Source organism: Metarhizium robertsii, assembly GCF_000187425.2.
Source record: "Metarhizium robertsii ARSEF 23 chromosome Unknown MAA_Scf_1, whole genome shotgun sequence".
NCBI classification, from domain to species: domain Eukaryota; kingdom Fungi; phylum Ascomycota; class Sordariomycetes; order Hypocreales; family Clavicipitaceae; genus Metarhizium; species Metarhizium robertsii.
In genome coordinates this window covers 3,804,749-3,818,315 of record NW_011942149.1, presented here as the reverse complement: position 1 = coordinate 3,818,315, position 13,567 = coordinate 3,804,749, and the positions used below count along the sequence as shown (strand labels likewise).

The window sequence follows — 13,567 nt, the reverse complement described above, 5'->3', positions numbered from 1 at the left end:
ACAGGCATGACACAAGTATCGTGTAAGCAGAAGGAATCACAGTATTAAGCTGTATTAAGCCACAAAAATACTAGTAAGAGACCAAAGAGTCCGGTGCACCGTCTGCGCATCGTTATGCGTCAGATACGCTAACAAGATTAGTGATTTATTACGGCACACCAACTAAAGCTGTCTCGCGATAGCCTTAGCCACCGACTTTGGGGGAAAAGCAAGAAATAGGGGCGGAGCCGAAAAGAAGAAAAAAGCACCGGAAATATACAAAACAGGCACTCAAGGCACCTAAAAAGGCAGCCAATAACATCATCTTGAAATGATGCTGCATGCACATTTCTACACTCGAGGCATCTTGACGTCTCATTTCACATGCAAATACGAGACACGACCTTGACGTCATATGACATGATTTATAACTGCATACTCTGCTAAAGTGCCATTCTCTCAAAATCCCCCCTCCCCCCCCGGTAGTGTAATTGGTTGTCTGAAAAGAACATCGCTGCCTTCTAAAGCTGACCTGCAATAATAGTACATGTGTCTGCCTTGCTGAGGGAAAGCCCTGCAGTGTAAGCCACTTTGTTGATGAATTTCTGTAAAGCTGTCGCATACATGAGAAAGCCCTGTTACAAGAAAATGGCTGCATGTAAATATTTTTATAAACTTCCAAATGGGTACATGGTCATGGCATCATAACTCCAAACGCTTACTTTCATATTCCCTTTGCCCAACGTATTTTTCATTCCGCGCCTGCGTCGAGGTAATAGAGTTTACATTGTCCACACTCCAAGGCCAAGCCGTCATGCTTTCGAATCACCACTTCGTGGCCAGATATCCGTTCGCAGACGCAGTCGGCGAGCGAGCACTATCACGTTACACTCGACGTGCTTTAAGCCACTCGACTATCGGTGTCAATGAGCGTCTCATTTTCCGTCTTCACGTCAGAGTGCCCAACATGGCTCGGATAAGAGCTGGAGGTGGTCCTACTCGGCATCTCGTCAGCCGCAAGCTCAGCCTAGCGATGGATGCAAGTTGCAAATAACGTGCGCACCTTCATCGATATTTTGGTACGCTGATGGACATCCTACCTTTCTTGTCCTTCTCAATCCGAGGAGGTTTAGGCCGGGCAACTGTCCTTTCAACTTCCTCTTCATAAACTACAAGCTGGCCGTCCGGCAGTCTTTCGGTTCGCACCACTTCACGCTCCACCTCTGCCCTTGGCCGGTGCACCAGTTCTCGTTCTAGTGCCTTGATCTCAGCGCGAATATCGCGGCGGGTCCGGGATCGGGAACGGGAACGAGGCACGACTACAAGCGCACCATCATCATGGTGGTGGTGGTGTCTATGGTGATGAGTGTGACCCGAGTCCCAGCTACTAGAGCTTCGTGATGGCGATATTTCCCGAATGACAGTCTTGTCTACAATGTCGACGCGAGGACCTGCATCCACGATAACCGGAGCAGGGGGAGGGGGAGGAACCGGAACCGGAACCGGAGCCGGAGGCGGGACCACAATAGGGGCTGGAGGTGGTGCCGGAACAACCACCGGGGGAGGAGGCGGCGGGGCCTTTGTCTCGATGACCTTCTGCTTCCGTTCCTCGATTCTCTCCTCGACTATGTCACCAGCAGCAGAGCGGGCCGCGATAACCTCTTGATCAACTAGAAGCTTGATTAGCAAAAGAACCCCCCATCTGGAGTGCAATAGTAAGATTGGCTAATACAATACCTTTGATGTATTCTTCACTCAATTTTAGTAGTTCATCGATATTGTCTTGGCCTAGAGCCTTTTGAACGATGATTGTATTTTCCTATCTTCATATCAGCACAAGCCTGACCCAGCTAAGCCAAAAAAGAGAAAGAAAGAAAGAAAGAAAACAATCTTACCTCTTCCACATAAGGGTACCCGAGATCAATAAGGGCTCTCTTGGAAACCAAACGGAGGGGAATCTTGGTTTTGCCTTTCTTCGGGTACTCGCTGCGAACTGTGGCTCCGCCGCCGCTGCTGGAGGAGCTGCTCGAGGATCGTGAGCTGCTGCGGTGGGTGTGAGTTCGAGTACCCCTTGATTCTCGACTCCTATCCCTCCTATCACGCTCCCTGATGATTTCTCGCTCCCTAACACGCTCTGGCATATGTCTATATTCGTCTTCCGGATAGTATTCCGACTCTGGACGATAGTCATAGTATCGATCATCCCGTCTTCCGGGAGGGGGAAGGCCTCTGGCCTTTGGGAGAGGAATAGGCGTGTAAGGTGGGGCCCGGTATTCGTCCCTAAATATGTCTTCTCGTCTAGCAGGAGGGGGGTATTCCTCGCGCTGGTCGAAAATATTGCGAAGCGGACGTCGATCATAGGTATCCAAGGAAGACTGACGTCGGAGGAAAGCAGGTCTGCGCGGGGAAGAATCCCTATAGTACTCTCGGTCTCTTTCCTTCTCTATGACCATACGACGATCGAACTCTGGCTGACGGGCTGGCTCTCTTCTTGGCTCGTATCGGAGTTCATCGTCGTGGTATCGTCGGTCTCGCACAAAGTCGTCTTCATAGTATCGGCTGCGGTCGTAGCGATCCTCAGAACGCTCTCGGCCCCTGCCGCCCCTCATGTAGTATCTATCGTCTTCGAAACGATCGCGCTCCCAACGTTCACTACCCATGGTAAATTCGTTGGGTACAAACTCAGCACCCGGGCGTCTCTTTGTGGCTGTGCTTTGTAGTGCGAAACCAGGCGGGGGTGTTGGAGTTGAGGGTATAGCAGCACCAAGAGCGGTTGTAGGTTTTGTTCTTCGTTCGTCAAAGGGACGCAGAAGCGGCGAGATAAGTGCAGCTGTGTGTGTGGTATGGATCGAGATGGAAGAAAATTGCCGTTGCAGGTAGGCAAAGATAGAGAGACGAAGCGGGCGTGGGAAGATACGACTTGTAATATGTGGGCTATGACGTTGACCGTCCAGGCCCCCCCGCTTGACAATGGGCTCAAATGGTGGACTGGCGTTTGACCAGCGTCGGGCTTCCCTGGCTGAAGGGAGGAGGGTCGTGGGCTCTTCCTTGGATCGGGTGGAGGTTGGGAAGGCGACGGCTGGATTGGATGTGAGCGGCAGCTGAGCGGCAGCTGAGCGACAGCCACCAACGCGTGACTCTGGAACGAAGCAGCTGGACCTTGTGGTCAAGGCACGTTGCAAGCGCAAGACGAGATCGAGCCTAGAATAACGGGACTGCAGTGCCGAATGACCGTGGAGGCGGCCTCGAGGCAGGAAATCGGGTCGGGAAAAGCGCACGTCAAAGAGGTCGAGTGTTCCAAGGGTTGCACGGCAGCACGGCTCAACCGTCGCCTGGTTGGAGCGTCGTGATATATTTGTACATGTCGGCGAGAGTGGTGACAGTGTGGACGATGCCCAATACGAGCCTCCCCTTCCATCTCCGAATGACCTCGCCAGCCCAAACATTCAAAGGCATCTGGCAGGCTCCGCTCTCCGCGAAACTGCGAGGCCGCGCATTGTCTGGTATCCGCTCTGGCCCAAGCCGTGGCCTAGTTGGGATCTTGTCTTGAAGCCCGAGGTGGATCTCGACCAAAGTATATCTTGCGTGTGTGGCAGACATTTGCAAGCAGTGGCAGGGTTCAGGGTTGCAAAGAACCTGCCACCTTGATTATTGTGTGCTCATGCATGCAGGCATTCGCATTGGGTTACCGGAGTGCATGTACTCTGTCCATACACACAGCATGGGCCGAGTACCTGCTGGCCAATGCCTTCCCCGTAATGGCTTTGTTCCAAGCCTGTTGTGCGAGGTGCGCTGCCATTTGAAAGAAACTCCAGACGCCTCGCACGGTCTTTGGCCTTTGCTTATAATAGAGTCCGAATCAATATCCTCAACATGTCCCGGGTGGCTTTAGAGTTTGCGGCGCGGGCCTTAGCAAATGAAACTCGGCATTGTTGCCCAGGTCTACGGAGTACCGTCTTTGCAGCCCAACCAACCCCAAGAAACGACTCGACTATTAAGTGGAGAGACGAGTCTGTTCAACGCTCAATCATGTGTCGTTTTGCGGGCTTGCCGCTATCCATGCGTGAACGGGTGGCCAATCGACTGGGAGGTTCCGATGGGAGGCCAAGGCGTAATTTGGGCATATTCCAGCATTCCAAGTTCCAAACTTGGCTTCGTCAAAACCTCTCCACTTTGCGAGGATAAACCTTCCTTGACGAGCACGAATTTGAGTGCCGTTGTCGTGATTTTTTGAGCCAACTGGTGCCCAAGCAGCGCTTTGTCTCCGTCACAAAGAATGGCAGTTGCGCCCCTGCTTGATGACGAGACCCGAAGGAGGGCATGAAGACAGTGTGATACAGTGAGAAGCTGGATGTGACGGACGTGGCCTGGTCAATCGGCTTCGCCTTCTCTTTTCACTCACGCTACTCCGTATCACGACCTCATTTACTTAATCATTATTAATCTTTATATCCCCCCCGTCCGCCAAATGTTTCCTATTTTGCTCCTGCGATACGGAGTACAAGTTCTCCTGTACTACGGGTACAGTGCAGCTGTACTGTATGTATCCACCCCATCGGGACTCAGTCGTAACTTTTGTTTGACAAACTCTTGATTTATACAGCACATGTCCCCCGCAGCTACGGGCCCTCTTCGTGCATCATGTATTTGTTTGATGGAATCAACCGTAAAATTCACAGATCCGAGAGTATAGAGAACATTTGCCGAGACGCAAGGAGCTGAGGAACTTACCCCATGTTCATTGACGCAACGTTGCCTTTCCTCAACTTTCACCAACATTCGTTTGATCCACGCCGTCACTTTTACCCAACTAATATAAAGCATGAATTCCATTGACTATTTTCCCCTGCATTTCTACGTGCGTGATAATAGTATAGCCTCGTCAGTTTGTAGGTCTGGGTAAGCAAAAATCGCAACTATTCCGACGAGACCGAAGGAAAGAAGGGCGGCGGTTAATCTCATCTTGCAAAAGGTAGAACTTTTTGCATCAATGAGGAATGTAAATTTATGACAGACAGTCGCGACGCGTTGGTGTCCTTGTGAATAAAAGAAGACTGCTGCCTAGTATATAATAATGCATGAAAGATAGCAATAGCACAATGTATCGAAACCTCCCGTTTTCTAATGCTCCCTGTACGTTCAAAACAACCATTGGCTACATCTTATTGACTGGAACGGGGCGAAACACTGTAGCTCACGGTCAAGAGGCTTACCGAGGCGATTTTATAACATAGACTCGACCTTTCGGCTTGGTATGAGCAACCTGAGATCCGATCGAGAACACCCTTCAGTACTTGTCCGCGTTTTAAACCTGGTAGTATGCACCGTCTTGTTACAGCTGCTTAGCTTATGCGGCCTTGGTCAATGGTCAGAGTCCGGCGTCGTTACAGAGACATTGCCGCTTCTTTTCTCGGGCCAATCCATTCCATGCCGCTTGACATCATCTATGAGACAGGGAGACGAGCCGTCGTAACTTCGCCTCATTGCACTACAATCATCACACATTAGCACACGGAGTTGTTGTAATGGCACATTCAAGAAGTGTTGAGCTGCTACCAGATCTCTGTACCTGACAGGTGGACATGGGCCGCAATGTGCGGCGCTTGGAGATGAACAAGTTTGAGGTTGCCAACGGGTAGTAGTTCAGTTCGGTGTCTTACCCGTAGCTAGCATTTGGAATAATTCACCCACATCTCACACATGCATATGTTAGAGGAGAGCGAGGTTGAACCGCCCATCGGGTGCTCCCTCAGAACGTGCCAACATGTCTCAAAACCTTGCCCCTGACAAGGGTCATTTGGTCCATCAATCATTGTTCGTCTAGGGAATACTACGTACCGAGGCAATTGATCCATGCACCAATGCTCCGTATACTTTAGCAGTCAGTTGGATGAAGTCAATTTAGTCTTTGCTATATGGACCCTTGGGTCCTCGACCTGTACCATGTCAGTTATCAACTTTTTGGAAACTTATCGGTTAATCCTCGAGCGCTCCTTCCCCGTCGCCAATTGGCAATAGCCACCAGTCCAGAACCCCCATCTCCATACACGTCTCCACGTCTGCACATCTGCACACTCGTCTCTGACCAACATTGAACCGAGCCATTTTGTGCAGTTGAAGCCAGACAAACCTTCAGTCATCTCCTGAGTGCCCCGTGCCCGCTGTGAAAGTGCCGGCAGATATTCTCTTCATTCATCAGCGGCAGCGCTAAGACCAAGCATTGACCTTTTATTTACTTCCGTTGCTGCGACACCCACGATCTAGCTTCAGCTGTCCAAACCACTGTCAATGTTGGCAAGATTCCCATTGGACGCGATACATGCCTCGCCTTGAATAACTCCTTGAATTGAAGCTCCTTACTCGTGGCTCTCTGCCGGCACATTCTCAGGCACAAATGGACGGTCCGAGAGACCGCCCAAGTGGCATCCCCCGCCCGTCTCGACTCCCTGTACCACGATCAAGCGTGCCGAAGACTGCCCCTTTGGCTTCGACCTCGACCTCGACAACTACACCGGTTCGTCCCAAAGCTTCTAGAGACAGTCTTGGTGGAGGGGAGCTAAATCCGCCAAAATTGAGACCCGTTGCATCCCGAGATCAACTTCGCAACAGCGTAGGCGTTGTCGGCAATAGAGGCAGCCCATTGCGATCGGTATCCTCACGAGATCAGATTCGCTCGAGCACACTTCAACCTATAAAGACCAAGCCGCAACTCAACCAGACTCAGAGAAAACCAAGCAGTCCAAGCTCTCAACAGCGAGCTAGTTCAACAACACCACAGCCTTTAGCCATCGATGTTTCTTCCAATGCCGCCAACGAAGACGATTGGGATCATTCACCCCCGCAAAACCCGCATGCTTCTAGCCCGAGCACCTTATCCGGCAATGCGGCTGAGCTTGGTGGTGAAGCCATTTTTCAGGGTGATTCACTTGACTGCGATCAAACAGCTGTCCACACTTTCCAGACTCCCAGCACTCGGAGGTCCAAGCCGGGGCCCTCCTTAGCAGAGCGCACTATGGAAACCCTGGCACAGATTCCGCCATCCCCAGCGTTGAGCAAAACGTCATCGTTGTTTTTCGACCAAGGGCGACCAAGATCACGAGCAGATGGGGGAAATTCTAGGCCGGGCTCCAGCTACAACTCTGATGGGTTTGGAAGAGCATCGTCCCGACAAGGAAGTCGACCGGGCTCTAGTGCTGGGCAAGATGACTCTTCTGCATTATTTCGTGCCTCTGTGAATCCGTTTAAAACCACCTTATCAGCCATCAGTGGTACTCCACGAAAGACTTCCGCTATTAGTGTTGCAAACACTCCACAGACCAGAGCGGCTTCGAACCGTGCTTTGCTTGTGTCTACGACCAAGTTGGAAAATACGGGTATATCGTATATACAAGACGCTGTGCGAAGCACTAGCCCTGAGAAGAAGATGTTCGAAAAAGGCTCCATCAGGTCCGGCTCCAAGTCGGTCGCTTCAAGATCAACGAAGCCTCGAGCGTCAACTACCGGTCTATTCAAAAAGCCTTCCCTCCCTTCAATGCCCAAGGCTGCTGGCGCTCCATCAGAGTCTTGGGATGGTGCCATCCTTCCCTCATCATCCGTTTCAGGCCCCACGGACTTTGCACCCCTGACAAATCGAAAGTCTTCGGCAGCACTGCGAGAACAGATCGCCAAGGCCAAGGCAGCCAAGCGCGCGGCTGTAAGACAGGCATCTGAAAATCACGGATCAAACGGTGTACATACCACGTCATCAACTGCTACAAATGGCTTTGACCTGGAACATGATGACCCTTTCAATCTAAGGAAGGGAGAGAAACCGAGCGTTAAAGTATTGCAGCAACGAGTGACTTCTGCACGCACCACAGGCAGGTTGAATATCGCCGCTTTGGGATTGAAGGAAATTCCAGAAGAAGTCATGAAAATGTACGATCTGGAGAGCATCGGCAGTTATGGTGGCACCTGGGCGGAGAGCGTAGACCTTACGAGGCTCGTTGCAGCGGATAACGATATCGAGCGCTTAGACGACAACATCTTTCCAGACACGAGCCCAGAGGCATTCGATGAGCAAGAGGAAGGACAGGGCAGCATATTTGGTGGATTAGAGACGCTAGATATGCACGGAAACCTGCTCGCAAATGTTCCTGTTGGTTTCCGGCGTCTTGCGAACCTGACGTCGCTCAATCTTGTAAGTGCGACTGCTCTCCATACAACTGGCCACCCTCTTGCTTACATTATAGCAGTCTTCCAATAAGCTTGAAAACAGTAGTCTAGATATAATATCTCAAATCGGCTCTCTCCGAGACCTGAAACTGTCCAAAAACCAGCTGTCTGGTCCATTAAACTCGGCGTTGATGAAGTTGGGTTCCCTGGAGATGCTCGATGTTCACGGAAATAGCATCTCTGCTTTGCCTCCCGATATCGAGAATATGCAGCGCCTCCGCATCCTGAATATGAATGAGAATAGACTAGAAAGTCTGCCTTTCGACAGTTTGTCAAAGCTTCCTTTGACAGAACTATCTGTGAGAAAGAACAAGCTTTCGGGTGTGCTCATTCAGCAGCCGGTTGAATCTCTCCCCTGCTTGCAAACCCTCGACGCCTCAGCAAACCAGTTGACTCACCTGATACCTGTGGACACCGTCATCAGCCTCCCAGTAATCCATGCTATTTCATTATCGGTCAACAGGCTGCAATGCCTCCCAGATATGTCGACTTGGACAAATCTCCTAACATTAGCTGTTGATGAAAACCACATTGCCAACATCCCAGACAGTTTTATCGGCTTGCAAAAACTACGTCACGCAGATTTTGCTAGCAATGACGTACGGATAGTGCCACCAGAGATTGCCAGAATGCAAAGCCTCTCCATGATCCGGCTAACGGGCAATCCGTTAAGAGATCGCAAATTAATCTCGGCTGCAACGGACGAGCTCAAGGAGATCTTGGCTGGTCGCCTGGAGCCGCCACCTCCCTATCAAGAGCCTGGACACCCTACCACAATCACGGGCTTGATGGGTAGTCTTTCGGAAATCGATGACAGACTCAAGACGGTTGGCGATATGGACACATTTCCTCCCAGTAACGATGGGGATGCTCGATCTGACGTGGAAGACGACTTCACCACACCGCCCACTTCCGCCCCGCACACTCCGAATCGGTCACGATCACAGACAGTCGTGAAAGACGTCTGGTTCGTCAAGTCAGGAGGCTTGTTGGACTTGTCGAGATCCGATATGTCGTCTTTGAATCCCAATACCTGCTCCACGGTCGCTTCGCAGAATCAAGTGCGCCAAATTCAACTACATCATAACCCTATTGCCTCCATCCCAATTGCACTTGGCGCATTTGGCTCAACTTTATCGTTTCTATCTTTGGCATATGCACAGATAACTGGCGACTCGTACCTCACAGAAACGCTTGACCTACCCGCTCTACGGGAACTGAGCCTATTGTCAAATCAAATCACAAGCTTGAACCCCGTGACAAAGTTCCTGAAGGCACCGAGCTTGGAGAAGCTGGACGTCACTCTCAATCGCGTCACTTCGCTCCCTACGAGTTTAAAGCAAGCCTTTCCGCAGCTGTCCGTGCTATTAATGGCAAGCAATCAATTATCAGAGCTCGATCCCGAGTGGATTCGGGGGCTGAAGATCGTCGATGCCTCTAGCAATAATATTGGCCAGCTAACCCCCAGGCTTGGTCTCCTTGGTGGTGTCGACGGACTACAACGATTGGAGGTTGCCGGCAATCGATTTAGAGTGCCGAGGTGGACCATCCTTGAAAGGGGGACCGAGGCCACGCTGAGATGGTTACGAGGAAGACTTCCGACTGAAGAAATGGCCGCTTGGAGGGCGGCCAACGGTGAAGACAGCGGAGAAGATATAGACTAATTTACACACCAAAAAAAAGTACAATAGAGAAGCGTAAACATTGGAGATGGAGTCGACAATTACAGCGGGTACCAGCAAGATAATATTAATATTTTGGACATTTTGAGACGCGAGTATGTCGCTTGATAGGAAGTGCAAGTTTCTCGGGTCCCTTCCATAGCTGCTATATATCTAGCAAGATGAGGGGAATAAAGAAAAGATGCACTGCGACGTTTGCAGGGATGACAGTCACAGCTCCGCCCTTAAACAGAGGATCAATCATTCAAACTTGTGAGTGTGAATGAGCATAAAGGAAGGGAAGCTCTTGCCCCTTGGCGTGCAAAGTTTGCTACAAGGTTCTGCTGCCACTGAATCAAGGGAAGGCGGTCGGAGGGTCGTGATTCACTCCATCTCTCGCCGTGCGATGGCAGTACAGTTGTAATAATATTTTGCCTCTGGCCTTTATTTTTGAAATACGAATACACACCCACACAAGCAGCTTTTGGTTCTTCTATCCTTATCAACCCTTGCACCTTGCCGATCAAGAATAACCCCGGCTATGTACGCCAGCCCGACAACAAGCGAAGGGTCAACGCCAGTCCGGGGAATCATCACAGTTGGTAAACAAGTATTTCCAAGGCGCGAAATATCTTCCTTCCAAATGGCTTCACGGTACGGCTTATGGGAAGTCCCCAACCCGGGGCACTCCTACGAACACCACAACATCGTCAAGGTCTTGATTCCCATATCCGTGGTTGGATGGCTGCTCTTCGGGGCGATATGCATCTTGTGCATCAATGGCCGCGGACGGGCCGGTCGATGGATCCCTGAGTGGTATCTCGATTCCGAGGGAAAGCGCTGGGACAAGGCTGCCGTGGGAGCGTGGTGGCTCGCGGTTCTATTTGGGTGGCCGTTGATTCTACCCGGCGTGGTTGTAGGGTGCCTGTCGAGGAAGCTGAGGATGTGGCGCGCCGAGAAGAGGCTGAAGACGCAGAAATCGGAGAAGGAGCTGGAGCCAGACGACAAGGTATGAGATTATGAGGTTGCTGGCTACTCAAGGGAAGACAGACGCGGGGGGTTCTTCGGGCGTGGTACTTGTTCAGTCAGGTGTGTGGAGGAGATGAATGGATATTGACGGGCGCGCTGGTGGCCTTGGTTTCGCATGATGTATTTACATTATATATACTAGGTCGAGAAGCACGAACAAGCAAGCTGCCTATGGTTCCCATTATCGTATGCCATAATGCAAACTCCTGTGCATTTTGTCAGGTTGATGAATGCCAACTAGGGATCGAGATACCCTGGGGTCGAGCACGGGAGGTGAAACGGCCTGATGGGATATGGGACTGGCTGGATTAGGTTTAGCCCTCATGTGACTTCCAGCACGTACCCTGTCAATTCTGTCTCCGAGCAACCACATCTGGGGGAAGGCCGACATCTGGATGCAGGCGGCCAGAGGCCAGACAGAGCATGGGCCCCAGCTCAAGGCTGAGCCTGATTCAATGGTGCACAAGAGCCATCCGCCGCTTGCAACCAAGCTCTCGACCGACCTCACTCACACACACCCTCTCTCGACCCATCATTGCTACCTTTACACATCACCACCGCCAACTGTCAGCACCGCCAAACAGTCCAATCTATCTTGCACTGCTCGAATCGCGGCCACTGTTGGCTCTGCAACGCCTGTGCTGGGTTTATGCGAAGCTGGGCTCCGCTGTCAGGCTGCATGCGTTGGGCAGGCCAAGCACAAAAGAAGCCCAAGTTCTTGCTGCCCCACGGTGAAGCGCGAACCGAACAGGCACAGCAAACATTCAATCACTGCATTGTCTCCTCTACAACTACGAGCCGCCGCCTACTAGCAAGTTTCCTGGCGTCCTTTTACCTCTCGCGCACGAAGTAGTTCACCATGGCTTCCCAGGCTGAGCTGGATGCTCGCCAATCCAACGCGGATGTCGCCAGTCCAATTGAGCCATCTACGCCTGAGGAGGTTGGGCCTCTGCCCGTGTCGTCACAAGTCACTCTGCCCTCAACCGAGATACCTGGATCGCCAATCGACCCTGATCAATCCTTCAAGACCGAGGCCAATGATGAACAAGCAGCTGCCATGGTGATTCCTTCGTCTCTGACCCCTCCGCCATCCACCCAGGTCGCTGCCCACAATAATGCGAGACGAACATTTTCACAGTCGCAGCAATCTGCGCCTTACTCACCGCCCGCTACCATCCTCAGCAATGTCCGTGACCGAGAAGTTGGCACCGATTATGCCCCGCCGTCCCCTGACCAGGTCCTGGAGGCTCCGGCCGATGAGCTGAGATGCATGCTTCAGACGTGCATCGCCGAACAGCAGAAGCTAAAGATGGAAACGGCGCATCACAAGCTGCAGTACAACTTGCTGAGACTTCAAGCGGAGGATGATGCCAAACGTGCTGCCGTGGAGCACGAAATGATCCGGAGGGAGGTGGATGCATTACGAATGGCAGAACACTCTCGTCAGGCGAGGCGAGAGCTCAGCACAGCGTCTGATTCTACACAAGCCAAGTATCTGCAGATGAAGATGTGGTATGAGGCTGCCATGGAGGAGAATGAGACGCTGGCCCGTCGGCTCAAGGTTGCTAAAAAGGTTATTCAGCAGAAGGAGGAGGAGACTATGTGTTTAACGGAGGAGAGGGACCTCCTTCTAACTCGCATCCGAGAGAACAGGGAGCATTTCCACATGCTGTGCAGTCCTGGTGGCATCTTTCACAGCGCTCTGACCCCGAAACAGCAATATATTTCGACGCCTCAACAACAGCATCGCACGCCGCATGGAGGTCCGCACCAGACGCCGCGATCTTCACAACGGGGTGGTGACACCGAGGGCCGTGAACATGGTCTCTCCGCCTTGCTGCAAGCCATGAGCCAGAGTCAGGATAACAACAGCGCTCCATCCACACCAATGACGTCTCACCGAGCCGTGCAGAAACACTCTGGGAGGCATAACCGCAATGCGCAGTCCCTGTCATCGCTGCCGACCACGCCTGTCAGCCGATCTCGAGACGGCGGCTTGTTGCCATCGGCTGATTTGGTGCCGCAAACCGAGCCTCGCCATCGCCATGGTGAGCAGCAAGTTGTGCCGACGACACCGAACCCCAAGCGGGATCGACGACGAAAAAGTCGAGAGAGCACCATCTCAGCCGACGACAATGAAGAACTGGCAAGGCAAGCGTTGGAATCGGTCGAGGCAATGCATTCGTTCACGTCCCAGGGATCCAAATCTGCACCACAGGGGTCACGTCAACGACGCAGGGCGGATGAGGCCGACGGCGACGGGGAAGTATTTGACAGCCAGGCGAGCCAAGCGGCAACGGAGATGCTGCGGCGCCACCCAGGTCGAAGCTTCGGAGTGGCCCCTTCGGCAGGGTCCCGGGACGCATCTCCCGGGCCGGGACAGGGGCCTGTTGAGCAATCAGCCAAGTTGCAAGCTAGGCTCCTGTCAAGTTCCAGGGGCGGAGGGGGCGCGATGGACAAGCGCAAGTTTAGCGGGAATGCATTGGCGGTAGACGATTCAAGGCGTGAGCACGGGAGCCCTCCGAAGAAGCTGAGAGCTGGGTCGATGACGGAGGAGCAGCGCGTGGGTCTCGGAATTCAATACAGCAGATGATTATGTATAATGAGGTGATGTTGGCTGGTAGCGAGGGACCATTATGAAATGTACGGCATGAGGGCAATAGCGGGTGTATTTGGTACTGTAA

At 52.2% G+C, this 13,567-nt stretch overlaps 4 protein-coding genes across 4 annotated transcripts; 3 read left to right on the top strand and 1 right to left on the bottom strand.

Moving 5' to 3' along the window:
* Window positions 1-1,044: 1,044 nt before the first annotated feature.
* Window positions 1,045-2,639, bottom strand: MAA_02369 (uncharacterized protein; the record flags this gene model as incomplete). The annotated part of the gene is made up of 3 exons (XM_007820367.2): window positions 1,045-1,649; window positions 1,717-1,798; window positions 1,875-2,639. The coding sequence occupies 3 exons, from the start codon at window positions 2,637-2,639 to the stop codon at window positions 1,045-1,047; spliced, it is 1,452 nt and encodes a 483-aa protein (XP_007818558.2).
* Window positions 2,640-6,373: 3,734 nt separating this feature from the next.
* On the top strand, window positions 6,374-9,857 carry MAA_02370 (leucine Rich Repeat family protein; the record flags this gene model as incomplete). Its single annotated transcript, XM_007820368.1, has 2 exons — window positions 6,374-8,158; window positions 8,214-9,857. The coding sequence occupies 2 exons, from the start codon at window positions 6,374-6,376 to the stop codon at window positions 9,855-9,857; spliced, it is 3,429 nt and encodes a 1,142-aa protein (XP_007818559.1).
* A 640-nt stretch (window positions 9,858-10,497) lies between these two features.
* MAA_02371 (uncharacterized protein) lies at window positions 10,498-10,869 on the top strand (the record flags this gene model as incomplete). Its single annotated transcript, XM_007820369.1, has 1 exon — window positions 10,498-10,869. One exon carries the CDS (start codon window positions 10,498-10,500, stop codon window positions 10,867-10,869), a length of 372 nt encoding a protein of 123 aa, XP_007818560.1.
* An 873-nt stretch (window positions 10,870-11,742) lies between these two features.
* MAA_02372 (FAD-dependent oxidoreductase-like enzyme) lies at window positions 11,743-13,476 on the top strand (the record flags this gene model as incomplete). The annotated part of the gene is made up of 1 exon (XM_007820370.1): window positions 11,743-13,476. The coding sequence occupies one exon, from the start codon at window positions 11,743-11,745 to the stop codon at window positions 13,474-13,476; it is 1,734 nt and encodes a 577-aa protein (XP_007818561.1).
* Between the last annotated feature and the right edge of the window lie 91 nt (window positions 13,477-13,567).